General features: G+C 39.3%; 1 protein-coding gene across 1 annotated transcript in view; it reads left to right on the top strand.

Annotated features, from left to right (window-relative positions):
- The window catches only part of IRS2 (insulin receptor substrate 2), a 26,765-nt gene extending 228 nt beyond the window's left edge, over positions 1-26,537 (top strand). Inside the window, exons 2-3 of the mRNA XM_014306598.2 lie at positions 12-1,405; positions 24,125-26,537. Of these exons, the coding sequence (XP_014162073.2) occupies positions 12-1,405; positions 24,125-24,129 (1,399 nt within the window). The 3' untranslated portion in view covers positions 24,130-26,537. The remainder of the gene's footprint in view (positions 1-11; positions 1,406-24,124) is intronic.
- Positions 26,538-27,915: the final 1,378 nt, after the last annotated feature.

Raw genomic sequence — 27,915 nt, 5'->3', positions numbered from 1 at the left:
GGGAAGGGGAACAGCTACAAGACCAGCTCGCCTGGGGAGAGCTCCCCTGACGATAGCGGGTACATGCGGATGTGGTGCGGCTCCAAGTTGTCCATGGAGAGCTCAGACGGAAGGCTGAGTAACGGCGACTATATCAATATGTCCCCTCGGGACCCCCAGAATGGGCCCCAAGCTCCCTCCCTGACCCCCCCGGACTTCTTTTTTGCCCCTTCGGGGCATGGGTCCAGTGAGCCCCCAAAGCCCAGCTGCTATTCATACAGCTCCTTACCCCGCTCCTACAAGAGCCAGGGCTTGGCAAAGGACAGCGACCAGTACGTCTTCATGAACTCCCCGGGGAGGATGATCCCGGAGGAGGCGGTGTGTGGAGCAGGCACCTTCGCCCCCTCCAGCCACACGGTGCCTTCGCCCCTGCGGCACAGCCGGACCGAGAGCTTCCTTAGCCAGCGGTGCCAGCGGGTGGCCCGGCCCAGCCGCCTCTCTTTGGAGACCTTGCGGACGGTGCTGCCCAGCATGAATGAGCACCCTCTGCCGCCGGAGCCCAAGAGCCCCGGTGAATACATCAACATTGACTTTGGGGATGCTGCCGTCTATTCTCCCCCCTCGCTGCCTGCTGACAGCCCAGCCTCCTCCCTGGGCTCAGGCACGGGGCAGAGGCGCTCCCCTCTCTCTGACTACATGAACATTGACTTCGGGTCACAGTCACCCTCCCAGTCGGGCACAGTCTCAGTGGGCTCCTTGGAGGCTCTCTCTCCAGGTTCTTCCTCCAGCACCAGCCAGCCCAACGGGCGCTACCTGAAGGCGGCTGTGGGGATAGCTTGTTCGTCCAGCCCATCGGATGGTGGCGACTACACCGAGATGACCTTTGGCATGGCCACCACCCCACCTCAACCCATTGTTCAGAAACCAGAAAGTGCCCGGGTCACCAGCCCCACGTCTGGCGTGAAGAGGCTCACCCTCTCTGGGGTGGAGGCTTTCATTCTCTCCAGCCCTCCCCCAGACCCGAATCGGGGGGCCAAAGTAATCCGGGCAGATCCCCAGGGGCGGAGGAGGCACAGCTCAGAAACTTTCTCCTCCACCACCACTGTGACCCCAGTGTCCCCCTCCTTTGCACACAACCCCAAACGACACAACTCAGCCTCGGTGGAGAACGTGTCCCTCAGGAAAAGCGAAGGCCTGGAGGAGGAGCAGGGTAGCAGTCCCATGTGCCGGGAGACCTCGGCTGGCTTCCAGAATGGCCTCAACTACATCGCCATTGATGTGGTGGATGGGTCCTTGGCAAACTGTGACAAATCCAGGTTGAAAGCTAGGCACCTCCTGAATGGGGGCATCAATGGAGTAGAGATGAGCACCTATGCCAGCATAGACTTTCTGTCTCACAACCTGAAAGAAGCCAGTGCTGTGAAAGGTGAGTAGCTACATTGACAGTGCCTGCTGTGTGTGTTTGTGCTTTGTGTTTACCATCACAAGGTTGTGTGTTGTTGTGTATCCCTCTTCACTTCCTTAGAAATCACTTTTATCCCTTTTTACATGTCCTGCAGTAAGGAGTCTTGGAGGAACTTGGTGGCTCTTTGTATGAGGAAAAAGGTTTAATTTTGGGATATTTATTCATGTTTCAGTACTACTGTGCTGTTGTTATGTGTTTATACTTCTGGGTACCCACGAGAAGCTGCTGTTTACACAGTTTCAATGTTTGGGCTGCATTCAGAGTTTCCTTAAGTAAGATTTTGGAAAGTGTTTGGAAAATGTGACCTAAATAGTTTATGTTAATGCAACTTCTAAATACTATTTAAAAATGTAAAATGATTGAATTAAAACCAGCATTGTTTGACTGAGGACATCAAATTATGGAAACAATCCGTGGCTCTCTAGTGAGAAGGTCTGGAATATCAAATTGAGAAGGATAAATTTAATATCATGGTTTTGAAATACCTCATCTCTTGCAAAAGTTTAACAGTAAATCATAGTGAGCATCGAATGTGAATTTTAAAAATGGTAATTCTTTCCAGAAGTCACTGTATGCTTGAGCTGTTGTATGCTGTATTGCACATTTCACTTAAGGGCCCAGCCTGTGTTGGTGTGTAACAGTGTTCCAGTTGATGGCTCGTGGATTGCAAACGTTGGGTGTTAAACTGAAGAAATCTGAAACTTAAGTGAGAGGGAATTTCGGTTTACAGTATGTAGCTATTCCTTTAATTAGGTGCTGGTTATGCTGAGAAAAAAAAGAACGAAACAAATACCCTTCCTTCTTCCCTGAAATAGAACTCCACCCTCTGTCAGTGAGTGGGAGTTTGTACAGAACTGGGGGCTGGTTGAGGAGGGCGCAGAGCAGCCAATCTGTCGAGGAGGAAAAGTTAATAATGAGACACTTGTAAGGATGCTCTTGGATTTATGCAAGACATGGTAGTCAAACCCTTATGCCTAGATAGCTGTAATATGTGTTCATGGGTATAGCTGGGGGAGATGACTGGCCATGTAGTAGCTGCTTGGAAGAGAGTAGGTATTGCTTCTCTGTTCACAGTGCTGACAGAGGCATCCATAACAAGTGACCAGCAAAAGCTTGTAAGAGCCACTTGCAGGGGTTTTTTCCTTGTGTTTCCTTAGTAGCTAGTTGATTTTGAAGAAGAAAATATTTTCTCTTTTGATAGGAAGTACAGGAAGATGGAAAAGATGACAGATCCCACCGTTTGCAGAGCAAGCTTTGAACCTAATTAAGACGAGAGGATTGTTGAATGCAGTGGCAGAGTTTGAAAAGATGAAGGCTTATTCTGAATGACTGGAAGGGTTGAGGGCCGAGCCTTATTTGTCTCTTGCGTTTAGTTTTGCTGGGGTCGCTTTCAGGATCCTTGCGGCTTGCCCGAGCCCGGTGCGGATGCTGCAGCCCCCGCTCTCCTTGCCCGGCCTGGGGTCCCGGGCGCCAGCAGACCATCACGCCCCTTTGCTTTGCAAACGGATTTTTCGCAGAAACGAGGAGCTTGTCTTGAGCCACCTACAGCCCCGATTGCAGATGAAGCCCGGTGTTGGGAAAGAGCTGTTTCCACAGCATTCCCCGAGCTGCTGACCCTGAGGGGGGAGGGGGCGGCACCGGTGACCGGGAAAACCCGGCGCGGGAATGGGAGCGGCGGCGATCAGATGAGGCGAGGGAAACGAGCGCTGTCCTTCCCAGCCTGTAAACAAAAGGATAATGCAGAGAACGCAGCCGTGTTAATGTGGTTTTACAGCGGAGAGGGCTCAGTGCTGCTGCTGCTGCGTGTGTTTGTCCAAGGACGGTTATAGGCTTGTCTTTATTTTAATATTTAATCTGCATGTGTGTTTGTTTTTCCTCTTTCCCGTAAGCTTCTAAACGCAGATCACATGGAGGAGTGGTGCGGGGAGGCTCGTTGGGATTGACCCTATCTGTAGGAGGTGGGCTGTCTTCTCCAGCACCTCGCTTCCCTGAGAAGGGTGCCAGCCTGTAGGGTGCACTCAGAGGTACGGGATGCAGGGATGGATGGATGGAACCAGAGTCAGGTCCAGGTAGTAAGGAAGAACCTCACACCACCAGCATCCTCAGCCGACAGTGGGGTGGGTACCAAAACCGGGGCATCAGGTTAATTGCACTTGTGGCAGCCAATCTGGGAAAGTCACAGCTTGGGGAAGGAGAAATACATCATCGAGGACTTCATTGGTGTAAGTTTAATCAAATAATAAACTTCTGCAAATTTCCTAGTTTCCCTTTTGGTTTTCATTGGGATTTCACACTAAAGTTTGTTCATGCAAGGTCTTCTGCCAGTGCTTAAAAAGGTCACCCAGAGTTTTGCTAATGTATTTGAGTTTCAAACATTGTGATTTGGGAGACTACTGAGAATTTTGTTTTACTGAGAAACATATTCTGTTTAAAGAAAACTGTATTTTGTGCATAGAAAAGATTACTTCAACAGTAGTATTTTGGGTAGATTTGAGAAAATATAATTCTGTAGAAATTGTTGATTTGCACAAGAGAGAGCTTATATAATCAGCATTGTTTGTTTAGTTTGCACTTTTTTCAACTTTGTTTGTAACTACATTAGAAAAGTGAGATGTTTTACTTCAAGAGTGGTTTGCAGTCATTTTGAAATGGAGAATCCATTTCTGTTTAATATTTAGAACAGAAAACTCTTGAGTTTACAAACAAGCTCCTTGTAATTACCTTCTCAGAAAATTAGTATTTTGATTTGTGCAAAGACATGTAAAAAACCATGCATTGAGTTATTCTTTGATTTTGATTTGTGCAAAATACAAAATGTTAAAAATCAGTTTTACTTCTTTCTTAAGGTCTGTAGCAGTAGTTATATTTTCATGTGGATAAATGCTTTAAAGAAAATTATTTGTATAGTTTAAAGGTGGCTGGATTCCATGTGTAGTGTACTTCTCTGCTATCAGTAACTTGCCTCTGCTGTAGGGAGTGCTTTGCTTTTGGAAGTCTCTGTCCATATTATCCTGTCATGGCTAGAGTAAGGAGTGCATCCACAGCTGCTATCAAAACAGAACAGTTAAAATGTTGCTTGAAATATCACTTCGTTTAGTTCTACTGTGTTCTAAAAATGTGCAAATATTTAGGAGTTGGAGAAACAATTGCCTTCATCTGATATGTAAATAAACGAATACTGTTATTGGTGGGTTAAAACTTGTTACTTGCTAATAACTAGCCTTTATTCTTAAACTGTGACTGTTTTATTGCTTAGAAACATGGACTGTGAATGGATATCATTATTTATGGAAATGTTTACACTCATCTTTCTCATAAAGTGTGAATTATTTGTTCCAGTATATTTATGACAGATTACAATCAACAATGATGTGACTTCTTATGGTGGATCTTAGTTCTGAAGTCAAAGTCAGATAGGAGTTTTGTTTCTGTTTCAGTGGGGTTAAGATTTTACCCTTTGTGTGTAGTCCTGGAATTCTTAATTAAGATTACCATTAAATTTAGTGGGTGAATAATAGGGTATTTTCCTTAATCTAAATCACCAGAGTGGGTTATCTTTAATTTTGTTTTCTTTTCCATTCACAGAGTGCTCTGTAGTTTCAACTTGTACATGTTTCTAGTAGTTGGCCTAGTTTTCTAAAATTGAACAGGTACTATATGTAATAATGCAAAAAACCTTGAGGGTTCTTTCCCTCCTCTGTCAGTTTCTTTTGCCTTGATTTGTTTGAAGAAGTCATCATCTGTAATACAGCTGCTTAACATCTTAATAAGGTGATTTTATAATAATGATCTTCCCCTTGCACTTGCCTTGTCAATTAGCTTTCAGTTTTGTGAGGGTTTTATGGTTGCACCTAAATAAAAAAGCCTATCTTAAGAAATCTCTTTCTCTGTCTTTCTAATGGTGTTTTAGATTGTGGAAGACACAAACTTTGTTTCCTTTTTCTTTGGGATTACTTTACACGATGAATTGTATTATTAAGTTGTTTTTTTGACCTCCTCTTCATATGCCAACAAGTTTTGGTTCTCAGAGCAACATGAGAATACTTGTCTCTTTAACAAAATTAATGCTCATTTTAAAATAAATTCTTGAAACTATTAGAAGAACTATATGCTGTGTTAGAAATTTATACATCTTTTAAAGTCTTTTTAAAATAAATCCGTTGTATTAGTTTCACTTACTGCTAAGTTCTGTGAGAACATCAAACTAACAGCAGAAAGAACTGAGCTACTTTTTATAACTTACATAGCTTGAATTTTTAACTCACACTTAGAATTAAAAATTTGAGGTTTTCTTTTAAACATCTCGAAATTCACTTATGGTCTTTCAGATGATGCTTTGAAGGTGTCCAAACCAAAATGGTTGGATCTGAACCTATCAGTAACACTCATGAAACACAAAATGTAAACTGAAATTATCTAGGATTAAATGAAGCTTTAAATACTTTAAATTATGTTGATTATATGGGTGTCAGCTTGTTACAAACAGACAGAATATCAAGACATCTATTAGGCTTTTTTTTGCTTTATACTTTAAATTATGTTTAGCTACACTGCTCATAGGAAGAATGTCATGGTTACTTTCAGTCATTTAAGACAAATTGTTATAGACCAAATTGAATGGTGGGTTTGTTCTAAAATGAACCAGTACAGTCATGGCTCAAGGCAGAGGAAATGCTTAGGTTGATGATTGCTTCTGATTACTTGATTTCTTTCAAGATAGCTACAGAGACTAACGTTTGTAAGTAAGTAAGAAGAATAAAGGAGTGTTTGAGCAGAAGGAGTATTAGGGCTTGTTTTATATGGTGGGGTTGGTTTGTTTTTGTTGGTTTTTTTTTTGTTTTTGTTTTTTGTTTTTAAAGGGTGACTAACATGGGTTTCTTTACACTTGGTTTACTCTTATTTTTAAGTAGTGTTAATTACACTGGAATGCTGAAGTGGTTTATAAGCTGAAACACAGCAAGCATCCACTGAAAAATTTAGCCAGTTACTGTATGGAATCTAACTTCCCTCCCTATTCAGCAGTTTAATGGCAGCATAATTGCATTCAGGTATTTTCTGTCTATAAGTTTTTCCTCTAAAAGCACCATTAATATGTTTCTTTTTAAAGTAATAAACATCTAAAAAAATGGTTGTATCTGTGGCTTTTTTTCTTCTGAATTTGTTGAAATATAGTATACTTTTTATACTGGTTGTCCATATGTTTTTGTTCTTTGTGTCTGTGTTCATTGTGTTAGTCGTGATACAGCAAATCTTGTGGAAATTTAACATTAAGTTGATACACAATGTGTAATAGCAATTTAAAGTGTAGATGTTGACTGATTTGTTAAATTAGGATGTGTAATTTTGAAAGTTTCACAACTCTCTGGGGTTTTTCGTAGTTTCTTACAATATTTGCTTTGAAGTGATCTGCGTATTCATGGAAATCAGTATTATGCCTTGAGTTTTCAGAAGATGGTGTAGTGACCTTCAAAGTTCAGATATGTTTTCTTTGTGTCTGTTGTCTGCCATGTAGTTATTTTTAATGTTTTGTGTATATGAATGTAGGGGGTCAAGAGTGGCAGCTTTGAAAAGCCAAGTTCAGCTCAATAGTCCCATTGCTGCTGGTTGTTGAAAACACTGGCTCTCCTGCAGCAGAGTTTTCAAAGGAAAACTTGTTTGTTTTGTTGTTGTTTTGTTTTGGGGTTTTTTTTTTTTTTTGCACTTGTGTTTGTGTCAACTGCCTTTAGCTATCTAGCATGTGTGTTTCTTGGATTAGTCAGTCTGCCAGGGCTCTGGAGAGCCAGCAGCAGTAAACAGAACCAGCAACGGTGGCTCCCATTGTCTTTTAAATGCGAGCTATAAAGTAGCATGCACTTTCCACTTCATCTCTGTCAGCTTTGGAGGAAGCCAGGATTACGGGTTCAGATTGTATTTTCAGTTTCTACACTAATACACGTAGAATGAATCCCTTAGTTGTAGGGTTGTGTCTGTAGTTAACACAAGCTTTTAAAACTTGGGTATTACAAGCCTGATAAAAACCATAGAAAAACCAATGCGAAGATTGCTTAGATCTTTACAGAGGGCCACTTGAAAGTATTTCTTAGTGTGTTAAAGTGCTAACACGTCCAGTAATCTTTGAGGCTGGCTCAAAGACAGCAGTAGGTTGTAATCTCTGTGTAGCCAGTTAAACAGTAATGAGTAACTTTCCTGGAGAATAGGCAAGTGCCTGCTTATTTCCATGGAGTTATGCTATTGCTTGGTAGCTCAGGTGACAAATTGGATACTAAACCAGGACTGTTTAGGAAAGATTTTCAATCTGATTATAAGAAATCCCTTTAGAAATTAATTTAAAAGACCAAGGACAATACTTGGAGTTCTGTTACTATTTTTGCTTTAAAAAATACTTCGGAACATTCTTAATTGTTTTTGTCAGTGATGATGACCCCAATTTGTGTACAGCTGTATCAAAAATAGTAATTTAAAAGAAAACAAGTTCTTGCTCACAGTGCAGGCAAATACTCTCTGGAAAGAGGCTTGCTACAAGTGAACAGTGGGGAGTTACTTTCCAAAAAAAACATACTTGATGCTAGGGTGGTTTTTTTGTTTATTTTCAAATCCAGAATTGCCCGTCTCAGTTAAACAAAAGTTATTTCAGTGTGTGTTTTTTATCTCAGTAAATCAATCACAAAAATAATTAGGAAAAAACAATTCAAGCCACAAGTCTAAGCCCCCACCTCTGATGGTGACATCTACACTGCTGAAGAGTAATGTAATAGCTTTATTGCATAGATTAGGAATGATTCAGTGTTTTGTTTACATTATTTGTCAATCTCTTCAGCATCCTAGAGGAGAACACTTCCTTCCTGGCAGATGGCAGCCCCAGGGCCATGCACCTGCCATTACAAGCACTACACAGTAGTAATCTACCCCAGCATCACTGTTGACAAGAGGCTAGTGATTGGAGACTGTCTGCCTGACAGCCTAAACAAAGTAGGAACATATTTGTCCTTCAGTGAGGCTCTGAGAGATCTTAGGTAGGACAGGCAGGACAGTATGCTGAAGAATTATCTCAGGACCTAGTTTAGATCTCTTTGGTAGTGTTTGTAGCATGAGCCACTTGTAAGATAATGATGCTTCAAAAAGTAGGCGGTGTCTCAAAGAAGGGATTTTCTGTTTCTCTGGCAGTGCCATGTGTCAGTGGCTCAGAGTTGGTGATTGCAGGGCTGTGTCTGTCCTCTGCGGCGCTGGCTGTCCTCGCTGTGAGCATGGAGCGCTTGGCTGCTACATGGGGCCATGAGCACTCCTGGAAAGTCAGAATGTCTCTCTGTTTGAGTGGTGTGCTTGGTGTTTGCATAATGCATTCCTATTTCAATAATTTGATTTGTAATTGTATGTGTTTTCATTATGACATTAGACCACAGTCTCTTTTTTCATTTTTTGTTCATTTCTCTTACGCCTATGTGTGCATTTGCTTTTCTTCTTTGGAACAAGTGTGGGTGATGTTTCTAGGGGACACTACCCAAGGCAAGGGTATCTTTGAACTAGGCCAGGATGTTCTTTGCTAAATTTAAAAACTACCCAAATATTACCCAGAGTTTGTAGGGTATTAAGCAGGATTACATGACGCACGGATTAGACATTGTTGAGCAGCTTGTTTTTGTTTGAAGGGGTCAGAAATGAAGGCACTGGGGCTCTAGTGTGATGCCAAAATAGCAAATTTGCTGAAAATCACAAACAGCAGAAGTTTCTTAGAAACAGTAGAGCACTTTGCAGAATTTTCCAAGCTTTTTCCAAGTGATGCTTTAGTAAAACTTGTTTGATATGTGCCGTGATATAAAACTCAGTGTTCTGTTGAGTTTCAATTGCCAAATGTGTTTCACAGGTATGTTAAAGTAGACTAAGAAACACCACTGTAAGTGCAACTTGAGGCAGAGGACTTTGATTCTCTTCAGTCAAAGACAAATCAATAAATCATTCCAATAACAGTGGGAAAATCATGTCAATGAAATAAGATCTAAGCTGGTTTTGATTAGTCTCTTGCATTGTGTCCACTGAGGCAGTATATTATTTTAAAAAGTGTTTATGACAGTCATGTCTACGTCATTAAATTGAGTGGCATTGTCAAGTCAAGGTTGGGAATCAGAATTATGAAGACTTTTTTTTCTATTTTGGATTGGGTTGGTTTGGTGTTTGGTTTTGTTTGTTTGTTTTTGTTTGTTTGCTTGTTTGTGATTTTTTTTTCTTTATTTGGTTTGGTTTTGCTTTGAATCTAGGCTTTTTCTCACCAGAAGTCATGATATTCATTGAACAAGACATAGACAATCTTTTGGGGCTGGTTTAGGTTTAACTCTTATGTAGAAGTCAGTGGTGTTGTATAGTTGCTCAAGAACAAGAAAACAATAATGTTTTTTGTTTAATCTGCCTTCACTGACAGAGATAATTTAGGCTATAGAAACTCACTGGCAACAACTGGTAATGTTGCATTTTAGCATTATTTAAAAGAGTAAGAGTAGAATTGACAAATGGATGTTTGTCAGTTTTCTAGTTAATGCAAAACTTTTACGTCACCAAATTGACAGCTTCAAATACTATGGCCTCTCCCATGCTTGAATTACTGAGAAGTTATGGAGTGAATTTTTTATGCAGTCTTTTTGCTAGTTCCTCTGGTAGTGATTTTTTCTCAAAAACTCCTTTGAGTTGTTTTTAGTTTACTTGAAAAGGCAAACCAAAATCAGGCGATTTCAGACACATCAGGTGATGTGTCTAACCAAAATTTTCACTTATACCTAAAAAAGACTTCTTGTGATGGAATAATGAGATTTGGAACTGGAAGGTGGAGTTTGAGTTCTCCTGGAAGTCAGTTGCACTCAGTTGTGTTGTAACATCATTAGTTTTTACATCATAAACGTTTGGTAAAGTTTATAGGAGGCTGGACTTGCATCTTCTACAACAGCTTTCGTTCCTGAGCAATTAGTTCTACCAAAATTAATGAAATAGAACTGTAATAATACCACCCCTTTAACATAGCAAAAGGAAAAATTACACTTTCATTGTAACAATCCTCTACATAAACAATAAAGATTTGTCTAGGTAATTGCCATGCAAGTTGTTTGTGAGCTATCAAAAGTCAATTAAAAACTGTTTACGATTAGTTTTAATCTAGCATAAAACTTCAAACATTTATGTTTGGCTTTCGAGTCAGTCTTGTGTAACCCTACAAAGTTACATTATTTTCTGAATGTTGAAGTTGCAGAATTAGTGCTCATGACTTTAACAATAGTTATAGAAAATTAACTATGTGGACGAACATTAGGAATAAGTATATATATTTATGTATATGACCCTGATGCACAGAATACTTGAAAGAATTGGCCATAAACTTAAAACTGTTAGTACTTACTGTTTTACAATCCAAATAGTCTAGTACTTACTCTCACAAATACCAGAGAAACTCTTAGCACGCTCTAATGAGTGCTAGGATAATCTTGCTTTCTTTTGGCTATCTACAGAAAGGTGGCTTATTATATGGTTCTGTTTTAATCTTCAAATGTCAAATGAAAATTCAGTAAAAATGAGCTTTTAACTTTAACCTTGAATGGTGTATTTTCGTATAAATGGTAAATTGTGTGAGCTCTAAATAAATAAATAAATTGATAATAATTGGATGTTGAATGTTAGCCAAAGGATGATTTCCAGCTACAATTGCTCTGATGTATTTCAGCAGTGAAAGTGATTTCTAGTTTAGGTCCTCTTTTCCCTCATACTACTCCTTCCTGCTGTTAGTGTGAATATTCAAGGGACAGTAAACCAAAAGGTTTGTAAGATGGGGTAGCATGAGATAGTGTATCTGTTACAAAAAAAAAAATCAGAACTTGATAGTAGTGAAATATTATTGATTTTTAGTGGAAGTCATATTCAGCCCTCAGGAAGTAAATTGATGGACATTTATTTTAGTACATGTGCACTTGACACTGTGAGGAAGTTGAAACAAAAGCTTAGATGATCTTGCAGCTTGAGTGAGCACAGTGGAACTGGTGTGCTGGAATGCAGAGAGAGCCGGACTGTGCTGTGGATGAGCTGTGTGGGGTGTTGGGATGCCAGGCTGCAGTTTGATGGAGTTGTTGTGAGGGGTCATTTAGAGAGTCTTCTGAGTCTGAAATTACTCCTTAAGTCTTGAGTCTGCTTCATCAGTCATGAACATGGCAAGCTTTAACTTGCCATACTGGCCACATGGATGCTATGTTTTCACATTAAGAGAAAATGCTGCAGTATTTTCTATTTCTCTCACTTGTTTTCTCCTCATGTTTTCAATTTTCTGTGTTCTCATAGATGGGCTGTTGTCACTTTTACAGGGTAACAACATTTTAGCATTACTGTTTTAAAAACACATACTGGGAGTTATTTCCATGGTTTTTTGTGTCAAGTAGATTTGGGCTGGTATTCCACTTACTTTGCTAAAGTATTCTACTCTACTTTGCTGAGAAATAGCACTGAATTAGTGCAGCTTATGCTGTATCCTGATCACTTTCTTTGCAGTAAGCTATTAGATGGGGAGGATTCAAGGTGCATCCAGTGGAGCTGGCAACAATTGCATTCATTCAGTATAATCTGTGTTTCTTGCTTGAGAAAGAAAGTAAAATATGGGTAAGAAAGAGGACATAATTATATGCTTTCTGCTTTCACAAGTATCCTTAATAAGGCACAGGAGAAACAGAATGAAGTGTTTATAACAATAACAAAGAAGAGGTGCTGGGACTTCAGAACATGTTCGTAGGAAATTGTGAGTTATTTTGAGAAGTGATGCATAAGAGACAACTTTAAACTCTCCACCCCTACTGGAATGAATTTTGTGTATCCTGTCTTTAGCCAGGTGTCTTAACCCTTTTATCAGGCACTCATTTTTTGCCTGTCTTCTTGAGGGATTTTCCGATTAGTTTTCTTTGGATTACCTGAGTAGCTGATGCTTCATTCTACTCTGAAGACAAAGTTTTATTAAGTTCTGCTGAAGGTGTCAAAACAGTGGACAAAGAAGTCTTTTATTGAATCCATATGTTAATTTTTTTGCAATCTTAATTTAATTTTTTTACCATGTAAACCCATTGTTTTATTGGGCTGTGAAGTGGTTTATCTTATTCAGTAGTATAGCTGGGATGTGTGTGTGTACCTGAGTAAGAGCTTAGTTTTGATTCCATAGTCAAACATTTTAGTATGTCTCAAAATACATTAACTCATTATTTGCATTAGATACACATTGTTTTCTTACTCCAGGTAAGAATTAGCTGTGTTTGTGCTTAATACATAAAAACCTGTTGTCTTATATTTAGTAATTTTAAATTAATTTAGGAGCAATAGGAACTCATGTAAATTCTGATTTAGTTTAGGAAAAGCATTGAAAATAAGTGAAAATATAGTATACAGTGGTTATGACTGTAATGGTTGGAACGAATAGCCTTACCATCTGTCTTTTAAGTTTGAAATTCTGTTTCTTCATTGAATCATGGGGGTTTTTTTCCTAGTAGGTATGTTTTTCTTGGTGTATATGGTGACAATATTCTTTAACTTCCCTGCTTCTGGAATTTGGTACTTTTAATTTGACAGAGGTTTCCAAGATTTTTTGTAGTAGTGATGAGCTATTAATAGGCAAGCTCAGAACCATTTCTCCTCTTTGTCTTAGGTCATTTTTTTGGCCATTTGTAACCACATAATAGTCTTTCTGGAATAGTAATAATTAATTTCTTCAATTAATTTTTCAAGGTATTTTAGCTAAAAATAGCTACTGGAAATAAGGACCTCTAATACAGTCCACAGAGTATTTTGTACTGTAAGTTGAAAAGCTTTGATATAGAGAAGCCTGTTCATGCTGGGTTTATTTCCTATATCTTTTGTGGGCATGGTTATATGATTTTGTCCAAGACTTATTTCTGCTCTATACACAGTGTATCTGTGGTCCATTGTCTCAAATTAGATTGAATCTGAATTTTGTTTTTTTGATGATGATTGTTGGAAAGGCGGAGGCATCAAAGGGAAAGACACCCAAAATTGCTGTATCTTTTATTATTGCCTCAGGTTGCTTGGTTGCTTGATTTTTTTTCCTTGTTGTAAACAAGCAGCTTGTGTTTGCTGTAGAAATGTTTTGGTCGGATTGTTTAGCCCAGACGGGATGGGATTATTTGCAAGCTGAGGGAGGATATTCCAGAGGAGGCAATTTATCTGTGTTTTTCTTAATAGGTTTTGTGAAATTCAGCTGTGCTGGGATCCTGTTTTGGTCTGATGGACATGGCTCTAATTAAAAAGGGGGAGGCTATAGGTTAACCCCAGGACATGAGAGTCTTAAGGGACCTTCATGTATGTGTCACAAGTGGAGGTGCTTCATGTCTTCTGTGTTGCAGATTGCAACTCAAATGTCTCCTGTATGTCCTAAGGGTCTGTGTTCCTGATTTAGATTTCTAAGTATATGGTGGTTGTTTTTAATCTAGCCAGTGCTGTTGCACTTCATGCAGAACTGTAGTAATAACTGTGTAATGCCCACATTTGCACCTTAGGAGCCTACCAAAAGACTCCTCTTCAGAGAAGGATCTGTCTCCCATAAGTAGTGGAATACTTATGGAAGACAGGAGACAGGTGCCTTTTCAGTATTGAAGAGGCTGGTCAAAGCCTCTTGAGATTGGAGATGGGCACAAAACCACCTCCCTTGATCATACAGGGAGCCTATATGCTTGGCATAAATGGAGCATCTAACTTCCAGAGATCTGCAGCTTGCGAGATCAGCCCTGCTGTGGAGTGTCTTATTTTAAGCAGAAAGACTTGAAATAAGACTGATATTTGTATGTGGATCAGCTAACATAGTTATATATTCTTACTTGACCTGGACTGTACTTTAGTTAGTTGATGATATATTGTACTTGTTCAGTAAATGTGAAATTAAAAGGGATTTGTGTTCTCTCTAGCTGTGCAGCTTCTGCACTGTTGACTGAACACTTTTCAATATATTTCCTGGTCAATCACAATATGTGATTTATGCAGCAGTATCATGGCTTTGGCACTTGCAGCCAAACTTGGGCTTCAAAGGTGCAGGCAGATGCCTTGGGGGAAGTACTGGTGTTCTGCAAAGCATTTCTCCTGACAGTGCCTGTGATCTTTGTTGTTCTAGAACAGCATCATAGCTTTATAAAGTCTCAGCTACTGCATTGTATCCTACAGGAAGTCATAGTTCCTTAATATGATATCCTGGAGTGTTCATCACACCTACTAGAGATGTCCTAAGCAGCTTTAAAGAGCTGGGATGTTGGCAGTAGGAGAAAATGCATGCAGGTCTTGATGTGCTGGAAAGCCTCCTTGAAATTTAGGGAAATTCTCTGCTAAGCATCGTGGGACTAGAGCCAATCTCTAAAGTGTTTCATCTTAAGTGACAAAGATGGGTTTTAATCTGTTTTATAGAAACAGTCCTGGCAGCATAATAAAATTTCAAAAAGATGTGAGTGTCAGCTGTATAGTTGTGTGGTCAGACATATTGCTGTAAGTAAAATGTATTTTTAAAAAATGCTATATTGGTACTAGTGAGCCTTTCTTAGAAAATTGAGTGTAATTGGTTGCTTATAAATATATTTGCTGGCAGCAAATATGGGGAGCCATAAAACAAATAAAGGACACCTGTGTAAGAGCACTTGAGAGAGGAGGAAAAACCTGGTGAAACAGTAGAGTACACCTCTGTTTCTGTAAATACTTACTGAGAGCTCTTATAATTACAGACAAAAGTGTATCTTGCACTGGAACTAGTAATGTTGCAAGTAATTGACACTAATTTTTTGGATCTTTTTAAAGAAATCCTTTTGAAGCTTTGAGAAAAGTGCTGTGAAAGCACACTGTACTCTGAGAGCATAGTATTTTTCATACTTTAACAGATTGGGTGTTTTTTTTGTTTTTTTGCTTGTTTCTTCTTGAGGGAGGTGATATTTTCTACTGCAGTCTCATGGCTGAAAAAAATTATGGACTAAGTGCTGTTTTCTAAACTGAGATTGATTGCATGTCTGGCATATTCTTGTTCCTGAGGGTGGGTAAACTTGGTGCTTTGCATTCACCTTGCTTTTCTTAAAAATGCAGAGCTTTAGTATCTGCTTGATCTTGCAGAGCAAATCATTCTGGGCTTGCTTCACTGTCTTTGCAGTAAACTATTAGATGGGGAGGATTCAAGGTGCATCCAATGGAGCTGGCAACAATTGCTTTCATTTAGTATAATCTGTGTTTCTTGCTTGAGAAAGAAAGTAAAATATGGGTAAGAAAGAGGACATAATTATATGCTTTCTGCTTTCAGAAATTATTTTCTGACCAGCATCCAGTTTCAAAACTGGTGTTCTTAGAAGATTTAACCACCTAAATTACTTTTCTAAACAGCTCACTAAGCTTTTTGCCTCTGCTTTCCAGCAAAGTATTAGTTAGCCTCTGGGAGTGATATATAGATGATATTTATCATTTCCGTATGACAAAAATGCATATTTTCCTTTCATGTCTTAATATAATACCAACTTCTTTATGCAATGAAATCCATGTCAACTACAGAAAGAAATGCTAATTCATCTCTGGATTAAAGTCAGAATAAGAAGTTACAGATGCCCATATTTGTTTTAAAAATGCAACATAAAAATATTTTTAAATTTTTTCTGTCATTTCTTAGCAAAGCATTTCATGCAAAGGAGAATAGAAAAACATTTGTAAATAACAAATCCAAGTATCATTTTTTGAGACATCATTTTGGTTTGATTACTGGGACTGTTTCTTGAAGGAATAGTGTGAAATGTCTACTTGGGGATTGTGTTAGAGTGGCTGCTTTCGAGAAGACTTAGTGGGCTTCTGTAGAGTTATAAGTATTAAGGCTGAAAAATGTGAAGGTGTTGAAATCAACAGGGTTGGGACACTCTGCTAAATTTGTGATTCTGGCTTTCAGAAAGTATGCACTATGCCAAATGCTGCTAGTCTGCAGTACCAAGGAAGTTAAGAAGAGTTTGGGTCATGGTCTTTAACAATCTGGCTTGTCCTTGTAGGTAAATCATTAGAAAGTAAAGAGAACTTTGGGTAGTAGCTCCATTTGAAAAATCTGTATCTTGAATTTTGTATGCAGCTGCTTTTGACTCACTGTCAGAGAGAGGAAACTGGATTAGGGGAGAGTATAACCTGCTTCAGTGCAGCACTTTTGTGTTGTATTGTTCACTTCACTAAATGGTTTCAGGGAGTGGTGATGTATTTTCATCATGGAACATGGTGAAACTTCTTGCCTAGGTTCATCTTTTTTTCACTTCTCTGTTACTGACAGATTCACATTGACAAGGGTGAGGCCATAAAAGATCTCTACAAAAGTATTGATAAAAGTGGGAAACAATCCTTTAAAATGTTTATCCTATTTCAGGTTGCTCAAGAGTTTTAAGTGGGGATGTGGCGAGAAGAGAAAGCTGTCCTCTTCCATTTTCCCTGCTTTCTTTTTCTCTCACTTCTCTCCCTCTGTGTCTCTTCTAGCAGAAGGTGCATTTCTCTGGACATATCTCCTAGCCTGAAAGGCCAAAAGCTGCAGTAGCCAGCTAACATTTAGTGTGTGACCATCCAGTGTGTTTGGGTGGCAGGTGAGATGCCTAAGTGAATGTATGTCCTGCCAGGGGTGTTTGTCTCCTTGGGAAGCTGTTTGAAGGTCAGTTTACAAAACAGGAGGATGGTTGACTGTGAAAGCCGGAGAGCCCTGTGTTTTAAAACATGCTGCTCTCTGGAAGATAAATGTCTTCCTCTAGGATTCTCTTGTAAATCTGAAGCCTCTTTTGATACTAGATGCCTAAGGCCATTTGGCAGTGATGGAGGCAGGGATTAGTCTTTGAAAGAGTGCCTGGATGTAGTGTTTCTGTTCCCCTCTCTACAATATTTATGAGGCAAGAGCACTTTACCTGGGACTGACCAGTGTCCAGTACCTTTCTGGCTGAAAAAAGATCTCAGTCCTCTTTTCCACCTCACCACCTTATGGCATGTCTTAACTATATATTGTTTGGTAGAGTGCTCTTGTTCTTTCTTACTGCAGCTGTTTTCATGGAATAATTAGATATCCACTGTAATGGAAAGGGAGACTGAACATGACTTCCCACAACTTACATGAGTCCTTATCCAGATTCCTATGAATATTTAAATTTTTAATGTGAATATTTCTTCAATTTAACCAGTGGAAAAAATTACTTTTTATCCCAAGTGGGAGAGGGGAAAAAGCATACTTTTAAGCTCTTTGAGAACACTCTAATGTTGTGTTTTCAGGCATGTGTTTTCAGCCTAGTGGCTCAGGAGCAGTTCTTGAACTTTGGTATTTGTCCAGTGTTACCTAGAATGGCAGTCAAGCTCTCACTTGTGGATCTCAACCAGAGGTCTGATTGTACTGTTTTGGCTTTTTTCCCACCTCACTGTTACCTGCTGGAAATAGGACAACTAAGTTTGATGGCATTTCAGTTGGCAATTGTGTGAGAATATCAAGCTCTGCTTCACAAGAGCTCTTCTTCCTTGTCAAAACTTGTTGACCTTGTTAATGACTACTGATACAAATTAGAACAGGCACAAATATGCCTTTGACATCCCAGCTGAGCAAACTTCCCAGCAATTGTAAAGGTGTGTAAAAGGAGATCATGTCTGTTCCTAAAAGGTATACCAAGTTGTATACCTCACAGAGTTTGAGACCTTTCAGAACTTACTTGTCAGAGCCCAATATAAAATAGGGCAGAAAAATTGTTGCTTAAAAGTCACTGTTTCTTTCCCTTGACTCTAACTTAAGAGTTGGAATGGCTGGCTCCTCATAGGGTGAGTAGGTCTGAAATGCAGAGGTCCACACAGAGTTTGGTAGAATTTAGCTGAGTTTTGCCTAGTGTATGCTTTTGGGGCAGGCATGCTGATTCAGTTGCTGTTGTGTCTCCAGAGATGGGATTGGTAGGTAGTTCAGTGTGTTAGTCGCTGATCCCTTTCAGCCTTGCTCTTCATCACTTGGAAAGTGAGCACGTTGTTTTGCAAAAATTCTGTCTCTTAAGAAACTTCCAGCCACACTTTGTGTGCAAAGTGGCATTGCTGAAGTTCCACGTTGCTGGCAGGCTGCACCTGGGAGAAGTTGTGCTTTCTCCTTGGTGTAGTGAACAGAGCTGTGAATTCAAGCCAACAGCCCCACTGAGGCCATGTTTGTGGTGTTGGGTGGTCAGTCTGCACTGATATGGAAAGAGGGTGATGGTTGTAAGGTGGGAGGCAGTTTCACGTGTATGATAATGGTCATCAAACAGGAGAATGACTTCTTATTCCAGGATGGCTAAAAACTTTGTGTGTACTGTGGAGTGGCTCTTTGACTGACTGCCACAGACAAATCTCTGCTGCTGCTATGTGTGTGTTTCTGTCCTTCTTACAAGCTCCCAGTGGAAGGGCAGAAGAACATTGTTATTTTCTACCATTTTGTTTACTCAGAGAAATGCTCTTGATTTTATTTCATTTCATGTAAGGCTTTTGAATGGTTGTATAGGCAATTTGCAAGGGAGAGGATAATTGAACATATTTCAGATAGTACTATGTTGAGGGGTTTCTGTCTAATTTATTTTATTCCTAAGCATGGGATTAAATCCCATCTATACAAACTTGTTTAAAAGTAGACATTGGCTGTGGCTCTGAAATTAAGAGATATAATCACAGCTGTATTAAATTAATCCTGGGAAAAATGAGCATGTCTAGTTTCTTAATTTTAAATTAGAAGTGCCTGTATTTATTATAATTTATATGGAAAATGTATTTCTGGACCAACACTAGAAATTCATTACAATTACATTTGTAAGTTTAATCCTTTTATTTTCCGCATAATTACATTTTAATGTTTAGTTATTAGTACTACAAAATCTATAAGAATCTTGACAAAATTATATGAAACACAAATTATATCAAATTCTGAAGTCAACTAAGCATAGCCCACATTCTCATCTATACTTCTGCTATAGACTCAACTGCTTAAACTCCAGTGCAAGATCATAGGTAAAATAAGTATTTATCATGTAAATATATGGCATCAAATACAAATAATTCTGGTTTTTAGTACCTTTGGTTGAAGGTTGATGCTCATTAGAGATTCTGGGGGATTTGTCCATGACAGCAGATGAGCATTTTGACCTCTTGACAGTATGCTTGGGCGTACAAACCTGAAAGGTATTTGCAGGTACTGACATGCAGCTTCTTTTTCCAGACAATCTAGCAGTTTGTTTCCCACTTTAAAAGCTAATCTTTCCCCATGGTTATATTAATGCAGTTCAAAGTGATACTATTCTAACCATTTGACACAAGAGTTAAAGCTCATTTTAATATAGGTTACTGTGGATGCAGAATCTCTACTTTACCACTCTAAAGAAACTTAGTGATTTTTTTATTATTTGTCATGAAGAATCTGTGTTGACCAGATGCTTGCTTTTTTGAATTCATAAAACATATGGAAGAGACATATCTGAACAACATCATGTACTGTTTCTTAGTGGAATAACATATCAAAAGAGCCTGGTTACTTGGTGCAGTATGTTTCCAATTATGATCAACCATGACTTGTTTAAAAAATAAAAATAACGTTGATTTTTCATTTCATGGTTTAACTTGTTTTTCTCATCAAATGTGGAAACATTTTACTTTGGATGGATATTATTTGTGAGCTTTGTAAACTTTCAGAGCATCCTACTTCATGTTTTGCTGCATAGTGTTGGTAAAATGGATGTTTAAGCTCTGATTGAAACCTGTTCCTCTGAAAGTGTCTGTGCTCAGCTTTATTTGGTAAGAGTAGTCCTGCTAAGTGGAGCATGGGTTCTCTGGAATTACTTCTGGAGAGCCTTAGCTCAGCACATGAGTTGTTCTGTTACCTATGATGTTAAGTACAGTGTTCATTGCACTGCTTAATGGGAGTTGGAGCCAGGTCAGGATTTGGTTCCCACTGTGCACTTCCCAGTAGTACCCTGGGTAGCAGTCAGGCTGCATCTGCATTTGGGTGCTTGGCCAAGTCTGTGACCTTATGATGAGTGTGGCTCCTGAGATGCCTCAGTAAGGAAGCCCTTGGAGGCTACGGTTCAGACCCCGTCTGGTTTCTGTCAGTGCCTGCTCAGCAGGGGTTTATTTCCATCAGGCCTGTGCTGTTCCTTCCCACCCTCTGCTCCACTTGCCTGCAGACACAGGCTGCTGTGGGCATGGGGACAGGGCTGCCAAGGCTCCAGGCTCCAGCCTGTGTGGGTGTCTTTGACCCATCTCCTGCTGGGAGCCCAGCCAGACAGTGCCTGGTGCCGCAGGAAGCTCGAGCGCTGGGAGGGCAGTGTAACCTGCTGATGGAGGCTACCCTGGCCCTTTCTGGGTGGCCAGCAGCTTTGCCCAGGGTCATACATATGCTCTCAGGTGTCTGGTGTACCAAAGAGACCTCTCTGGGAGTGGGATTCAGTTCCTTGGGTTGTGCTGTCTAATGGCCTGGCCTGATGCCCACAGATGTACGTGTTGTTAGCCTCCAGTTTGGTTGTATCAATAGGATTGCTCTTCCACGAAAAGTTAGTTAGCAGAATCACAGCCTTAATCGATTTGGCAGATGACATGGGGAGGAGGAACAAAGGGATAAAGCCACTGAGTGATTTGCCTGGAGTCAGGGCAGAAGCCTGCAGCAGAGCTGGGGGTTCTGTGCCCAATGCTTGATGTGCTCTGGCAGTCACACTGCCAGTGGAATAAATTTACTGATTATGAATAACCAGCAACGTGTTTTGCCACAAGCCACATGAATAACTGTTTCTGCCTGCGTGCTTGTTAGCAGATGAGAATTATTTTTAGAAATTAAAAAAAAAATTAGTTTTGCTGCTTACTGACTTTGAAAATTAATAGGCAGAGTAGATCTTTAATTGACTAACCATTGTATTCTCTTCACAGTGTATTTAGCAAGTCTATGAGTATTTGGTAGCTTCATAGCAGTTTGTGTGTGTGTTTATTCTCTGATTTATTCTCTGAGAAGCACTGGTAGAATCAAATGACTTAAGTAGTTTTGGAAACTCGGCAGTGATCGTGGATGCTTTTCTTAATAAAGCTCAAAACCAAGAGGAAACCTCTGTATTGACACAGTGCTGGACTTTGTATTTTGATTAGTGCATGCCCATGGGGAATGAAGCTGCCAAAGAATATGTTTGTGTGCTGTAGGAATTTTGAGTTCCTGTATAAAGACAGTGTGTGCTGCTGTGACTTGCTGTGTGAGTGGAAGGTTGACCTGAGGCTTGAAATAAATAAAAGATAGTAATCACTGAGGTAAAAATAAACATGATATTGAATTTTTCTTTTTTGTTTGGTTAGTTGTTTTTTTTTTTAATTTGGTATGGAACTTGCAGGTTTTTTTTCCAAGTAGGCTTCCTTTGAGGCTGGCATTGTTATTACATTGGTCAAGTGGTAACAGTAATTATTTTTCCTTTATTGATTCAAAGCTTATTCAAAACATGATTCAAAGCTTATTGAAGTTGGAGGAAATATTTTTATTATTGAAGACTGTTTGGGGTGTTTTTTTGAGTTATAGGTCATCATTATAGACTCATTGGATGATATTGCATCATAAAGTCTTAGGCTTGTGCCCACAGTCCTATCATCCGCCTACAAAACCATGCCAACTAAGTATGGAAGTGCTTTGAAGCATCAGGCACTTCACCTCCTCCAGTTTAATTCTGACTGGAGAGTACCTGCTGTACTGTAAGAACAGCATCAGATATACTTTGTTGCCAATGCTCTTCCCTCATGTCTGCTCTAGACTGGCATACTTCTGGGACCATACTTGTTAGTATCCTTTGCATTCAGCAATTTCTCTATCTGAAGATGAGGATTTAAATTTTTGTAAAAATATTTTATTTGGATTTCACTCTCATTCTCACTTTGGGAAATGTAAATTTAGTTGCTGTGTTGGTTTCCATTTGGAGGAGGAAAGGAATAACACAGAGTTAGCAGGTACCTTTGAACACTCACTTGTTTGCCTACATGATGCATCTGTGGTACTTCCCTGGACAAAAATGGGAACAAAGTGATTTGTTAAGTGTTTCTTCCTCAAATGAGGAATTGCTGCTTCCGCCTGAGAGCTGTCCATCCTTGCCCCATGTTGACCCATGCAGTCCTTTGGGATGGTGTTGGCAGATTTGGAGCTCCCCCCCAGATGCATCATAAACCAGTTCTTGAAACACCCGTTGAGAACAAACAATGAAAACTCATTCACTGAAGATTGAATGGATAGATTTGACTTAGTTTCTGATCAGAAAAATGGCATCAAGTAGCTGGCAGTGGGTGGGGACAATGAGGCACTTTCCTTTTGGTCTTGCCAAGCTATTAATTCATCTCAAGATGTGGCATGAAATAAAACCCCAAGTAATATCCAAAGTATTTGATCATATAGTGGCTCCAGTTGACTCCAGCAGGACTAATACCTTGAGTAAACCTTAGCTGTCAGAGATTCAAAGCAATTTAGCAAGTCATATGTGTTTTCCCAAGATAGATCAGGCTTTGTTTTTGTGTAAACTTGAGGGAAGAGGCTTTGTATTGGTTTATCAGAGCCTTACATGGATTGAAACTTGCACTATAAGTGCTGGGCTTACTTTGACATCCATGTTTTGTATCTAATTTATTTTGGTTCTGTGGTCCCAAAGGAATTAAAATATATCGGAATACTGACTTCCTGTATCAATACAGTCAAAACTATAGACTTTTCTAAGTAACAGTGTTTGTTCCCAAAATGTTCCAAATAACTTGTTTTTAGAAAAACTCATGTAATACATCATCTAACTAAAATTTTCATGTAACTTGTAAACTTGGGGACAACATACAACAAAGAAAATTGCTGTAACTATTAAATTTTGATTTTTAATGGACATGTTATCAAATCACTTTAATACTGTGAGTTAATAAATAATAATGTTCCTTTATGGGGTAGGCATGCTATCCATTAATTCTTTGCAGTGAAGAAGCACTTACAAGAGTCAACTGCATTCTTTAAAATAGAATGGGTCTCATTGTAATCAGTTTCTGTTTTCTACATAATTCACCTTGACTGTTCAAAGCAGCTTTGTAGTCAGGAATTGGGAGAAGCCTCTTTCATTTGCATACCTATTCATTTTTTTTACTTCTGGAATAATAGTTGTTTAGTAAATCAAATAACTAAATTAAAAGAAGGTTCTTTCTGTACTTTGCTTATGTTTTTAGTAGACTTCTTCCCTAAAGCCAAGGCAACTTGTTTTTTCTCAAACTTGTTTTAATGTCTGGATATGGAAACCTTTTAGTAATATCCAGCTGACAAAAAAATAAAGAGTTAAGCTTGTACCATTTTTCTCCAATCCCTTTTCCTTTCCACTGATGCAAAAAACTGTGATGGTCGCAATTTGAGTGGGGGGGAATTTGTGTCAGGTTTTCCAACGCATTCTGTGTCCTGAAGTTTGCTGACCTAAGGAGTCTTAGCTGAAAGGTTCTTAAAGAAAGGGAAGGGGTGTTGGATTGGGGAATACTCCCTTTATTGCCTTTGCAATCCCTTATGGTATACAAATATGAAAGCAATTATTGAACATCTACTTTTTTTTCAACTTGAAAACCCATTCTGACTCATCTCTCTATGGTGTTTTTTGTGCTGTCTGTATCATATATATGGAGAAATTTTTGCAGTTTTGATTGACTTTCTTTCCTTTTTCTTTTCAGAGTGAAGGAATTAGTTTTCTCATCATGACCTCAAACAACAGAGTACAACATTCAAAGAAGCTGCTCGGCATATACCTTTTTGTTTATTTGTTTTTTTGGTTTCTGTTTTTGGGAACTGAAGCTGCTTAACGTTTACTTTTTATTGTTGTTAGTGTTGGTCTTAACAGTTGCATAACTGTTGTGGGCTAAACCGTACAACAAATCTGGGAGGAAGGGAAGGCAACCTGCCTAACTCATTACCTGTCCATGGCATCTGTATTATCATTTTGCTGCTCTTTCGACAGAAGTTGGAGATGCTCTTCAAATCATAGGAACTTTTCTGCCGGCCTCTTTAACTGATGGCCAATGCCTTCATTTTCTTTTTCTTCAAAGACAAACTGTATTTCTTCTCTGGCATATTAGGGGATTCTGTAACACCTGCTGAAGCAGCAAGATCTGGTATTTACTGGCATAATTTCAAGCCTACGACAGTACTACCTCAGTTCAAAGTAAAGCCGGATTTGCAGAGTTGGTGTTGACAGGAACTCCTTTATCTCTGTGCTGTCTCTCAAGAACGGTCGGTCGGTCGCCAGCCTTACTGAACTTGCAACTTGTACAGCTGCTGCTGCTGCTGGGTTTTGAATCACTAGCCCCAGGGTTTACTTCTCAGACAAAACCTAAACAGGGCACTGAAAAGTCTAAAATGGGATGAAACTCTGTGAATCAGACTTGGACAGAGGATTCAGAGTAGTTAAAAAGTATAAAATGTGTAACTGAAGTAACATAAGTTAAAAACATCAACCTGTATTAGGGGTATCTCTGTACCTTTGACACACTTGTTTAATCCTCTCTATGTAGGTGTTTATGTAGGTACTTCAGATTGCAAAAGCCTTTTCTTCTATTTACAAGCTCACTTTTGTCAGCTAACTGTTCTTAGCTGCATTTCTTGTAACCAAAAATCCACATAAGCATGCTAGGAATGCAGGGATGATAATGGGTATCAGGCAGATTCAAGAGCTAATGTTAACACAGTATTATCTTGCCATCTATAGAGTCCTGATATTTGCCTTTTACCAAGAAAGCACCATTGTAGCTGCAGGCACTACTACAGGGAAGAAGAACCATTGCAGTCACTTATCCTGAATTCTTTTCAAGGCTAACTGTGCATCACATTTCCAGTGGCCTGAAAATCTGAGTGGTGTGGCAGCAACTGTCACAAAAGTTGCATACAACTGTCGCACCAGACTAGCAGAATGTCATGCCACCTTGTTTCTCCTTTGCTTGAAGTGTTTGTGTACATTTTAAGGGTACCCCACCAGTGCCTGCTCTGATAGACATGTAAGTATTACTAAGTTATGAGTTATGTGAGGCTCTTTCATATTTTTTTCTTTAATCATTGTGCTTGGTGGAACCTGTGCTTCACTTTTGACAATGCATTATCTTCTTTTGGGATTTTTTTTTTCTGAGGAAGACAAGAGTCAATGTCTTACAAATACAACGAACGGCAATGCAGTCTTCCTGCTTACATGCTGAATTTTTAGAACTGAGGATTGTATTACTAGACAAAGATGAATGTAAACTAATTCCTTCCCTACTCCATGGCACACTTTATTTTTCAGTGTAATTTTTGGGGTCTTAAATCACAGCAATGCATAGGTTAATACAATGTTAGATCTAAAATCAATTTAAATATCTGATCTGATTGAGTTTTTCTCTAATACTAATGCTATAAATGGTTCTAAGACATTCTAAAATGCTGCTTGTTCAAGTCTGGAACTAAAAAATCCTGCATACCTTTGATATTTTCTGTCTGACCCCTCTCCACCCCCCACCAGCACTGAGTGTGGTACCTGCTGAATTCAGTGTTTTGAACGCCTCTATTTTCAAATATCCCTCTGAATCAATTAAGAAACCATGCCACTAAAACAAATGGCTAAACTGCATACTGCAACTTAAAAAAAACCCAACAACTTGACAAAATAATGAAATCTTCTCTATCCTGTATATTTCACAAAGGCATATGCAATACTTACATTCTTAATTTAGTTTACAGAATGGAACCAAAATGTATAAATGTTATGTTTGCTAAAACTTCACAATGTATATTGGGTCTTTGTACATTTTGCCTGACTTACCTTAAATTTAAAATATTTTTTGCTATATAACCTTAACAGTTATTAAGCAGTGTTTTCTTTTTGGGTACGTATTGTTTCTGGATATCAAGATGTTAAATATATTTCTTGCTATTGTGATATGACAAGAGACTTAACTTATCTTGCTGTGTCTTCCAATGTACACGCTGTATATAAGGATAAATGTGATGCTGCTGGAGACCAGAATAAATGGAACTAGAGTAGTGTATTGTATTTAGTCTGTATTGTTCATGGATGCTCTCCTTAATAGCCATATGCAATAAAATACATTATTTATGAAAGGAGTAAAGTATTTGTGTGCCTAATTTCTCTAGGGGTGAAGTGGATTTTTCTGGTTGTTTACATAAAATCAGTTTTTTCCCTCTTTTGAATGGAAACATGCTTTCTGTAAATAAATCTTACTGCACTACACATACTTGCTTTGCTTTTAATTCCTGAAACATCATGAAATAATTTTAAATCTTGTTTAAGTATAAAACAATCGGTTTTATAAAAGTGAAGTTTGTGTATTTGAGGAAATAACTAGGAGCAGAAATCATCTCAATTTTTAATTCCAGTTTTAAAAGTGAGTGGAAGATGGTGGGAGTCCTTCTGGCAGCCTATGTAGTGAGAACAGGCTTGCCCTATAGAAGCTATGTAGTCACTTCTGCTGGTACAAGGAGAGTGGGAACCTGATGCTGTTTGGAGTTATCTCCTTCTGCTGGTTTGTGTGTAGGGAACCTGGGCTGCAGTCTGAGACACCACGGGGTCACTGCAACCTGACTTGGTCAGTAGGAATGTCTCTTACACCTGACAGGACACCCTTTTTCTGTGTTCCTTGCACCCAGGAAAGTGATGGGTGTGGGTCAGGCTCCTGACAGGGAATGTGGCAATGAGGGGCAGGGGACACCAACAGTAGCTTCATAAAAAGCTTGATGTCTGTTTTGCAGCAGTCTTGGTGAGAACTCCTTTGCTTACGCTCAAGAGTGTCTGAGTGACATATCTTTGATAGATGCAAAGCCTGCTGGTGCAAGGAGGGGACAAGATTTCACTTTCTTTCATGTTTAAACTCATTTGAGGTGAAGTCCTGCCTTGGGATGTGTATGCTATATTCTGTTATGTATGTATGTTATATTCTTCTGGCCACATCTGCCACTAAAGGCCTGGTACTTTCATGGTTGCCTGATGTTTTGGGGATGGTTCAAGGACCATGCTTGTACACCTTGGCCTTTAAAGGGCAAAACCTGGCTCACTGTGGTGAGTTCCTTCCTCTGAAAGTGGCTTGAATGGAAAAGAGCAGTTCTCTTTCTTGCAGCAGTAGGATCATCCTGTGGCTGCTGGAGTATCTATAAAAGCCACAAAGTGCAGAAATAAATGTAAATGCTCCACAAGAGAGAATGTTCCGTTCCTTCTCTTGTCTGTCCTGACCTTCTTGTCTGTAGGCTTTTCTAGGGGAGAGAAAATGGGACACACTGAGTTTCATGGTGCCTACATCCTTGGCAAGAAAAAGCAATTGTTTCAGTCTTTGAAATTGCTCTGGAGAAATACAGCTATCCAAAAGTACTTCCTCATTTTTATGCTGTCAACAGGGTATGGGAGTGGAACCTTACAGTACTATAGAAGAACAATATCTTTGATAAGACATCTGGAAATCCAGTATCAGATTCTCTGGAAGGTACA

This window comes from Geospiza fortis, unplaced genomic scaffold, assembly GCF_000277835.1.
Source record: "Geospiza fortis unplaced genomic scaffold, GeoFor_1.0 scaffold192, whole genome shotgun sequence".
Taxonomy (NCBI): Eukaryota; Metazoa; Chordata; class Aves; order Passeriformes; family Thraupidae; genus Geospiza; species Geospiza fortis.
This window is presented reverse-complemented; position numbering and strand designations above follow the sequence as displayed.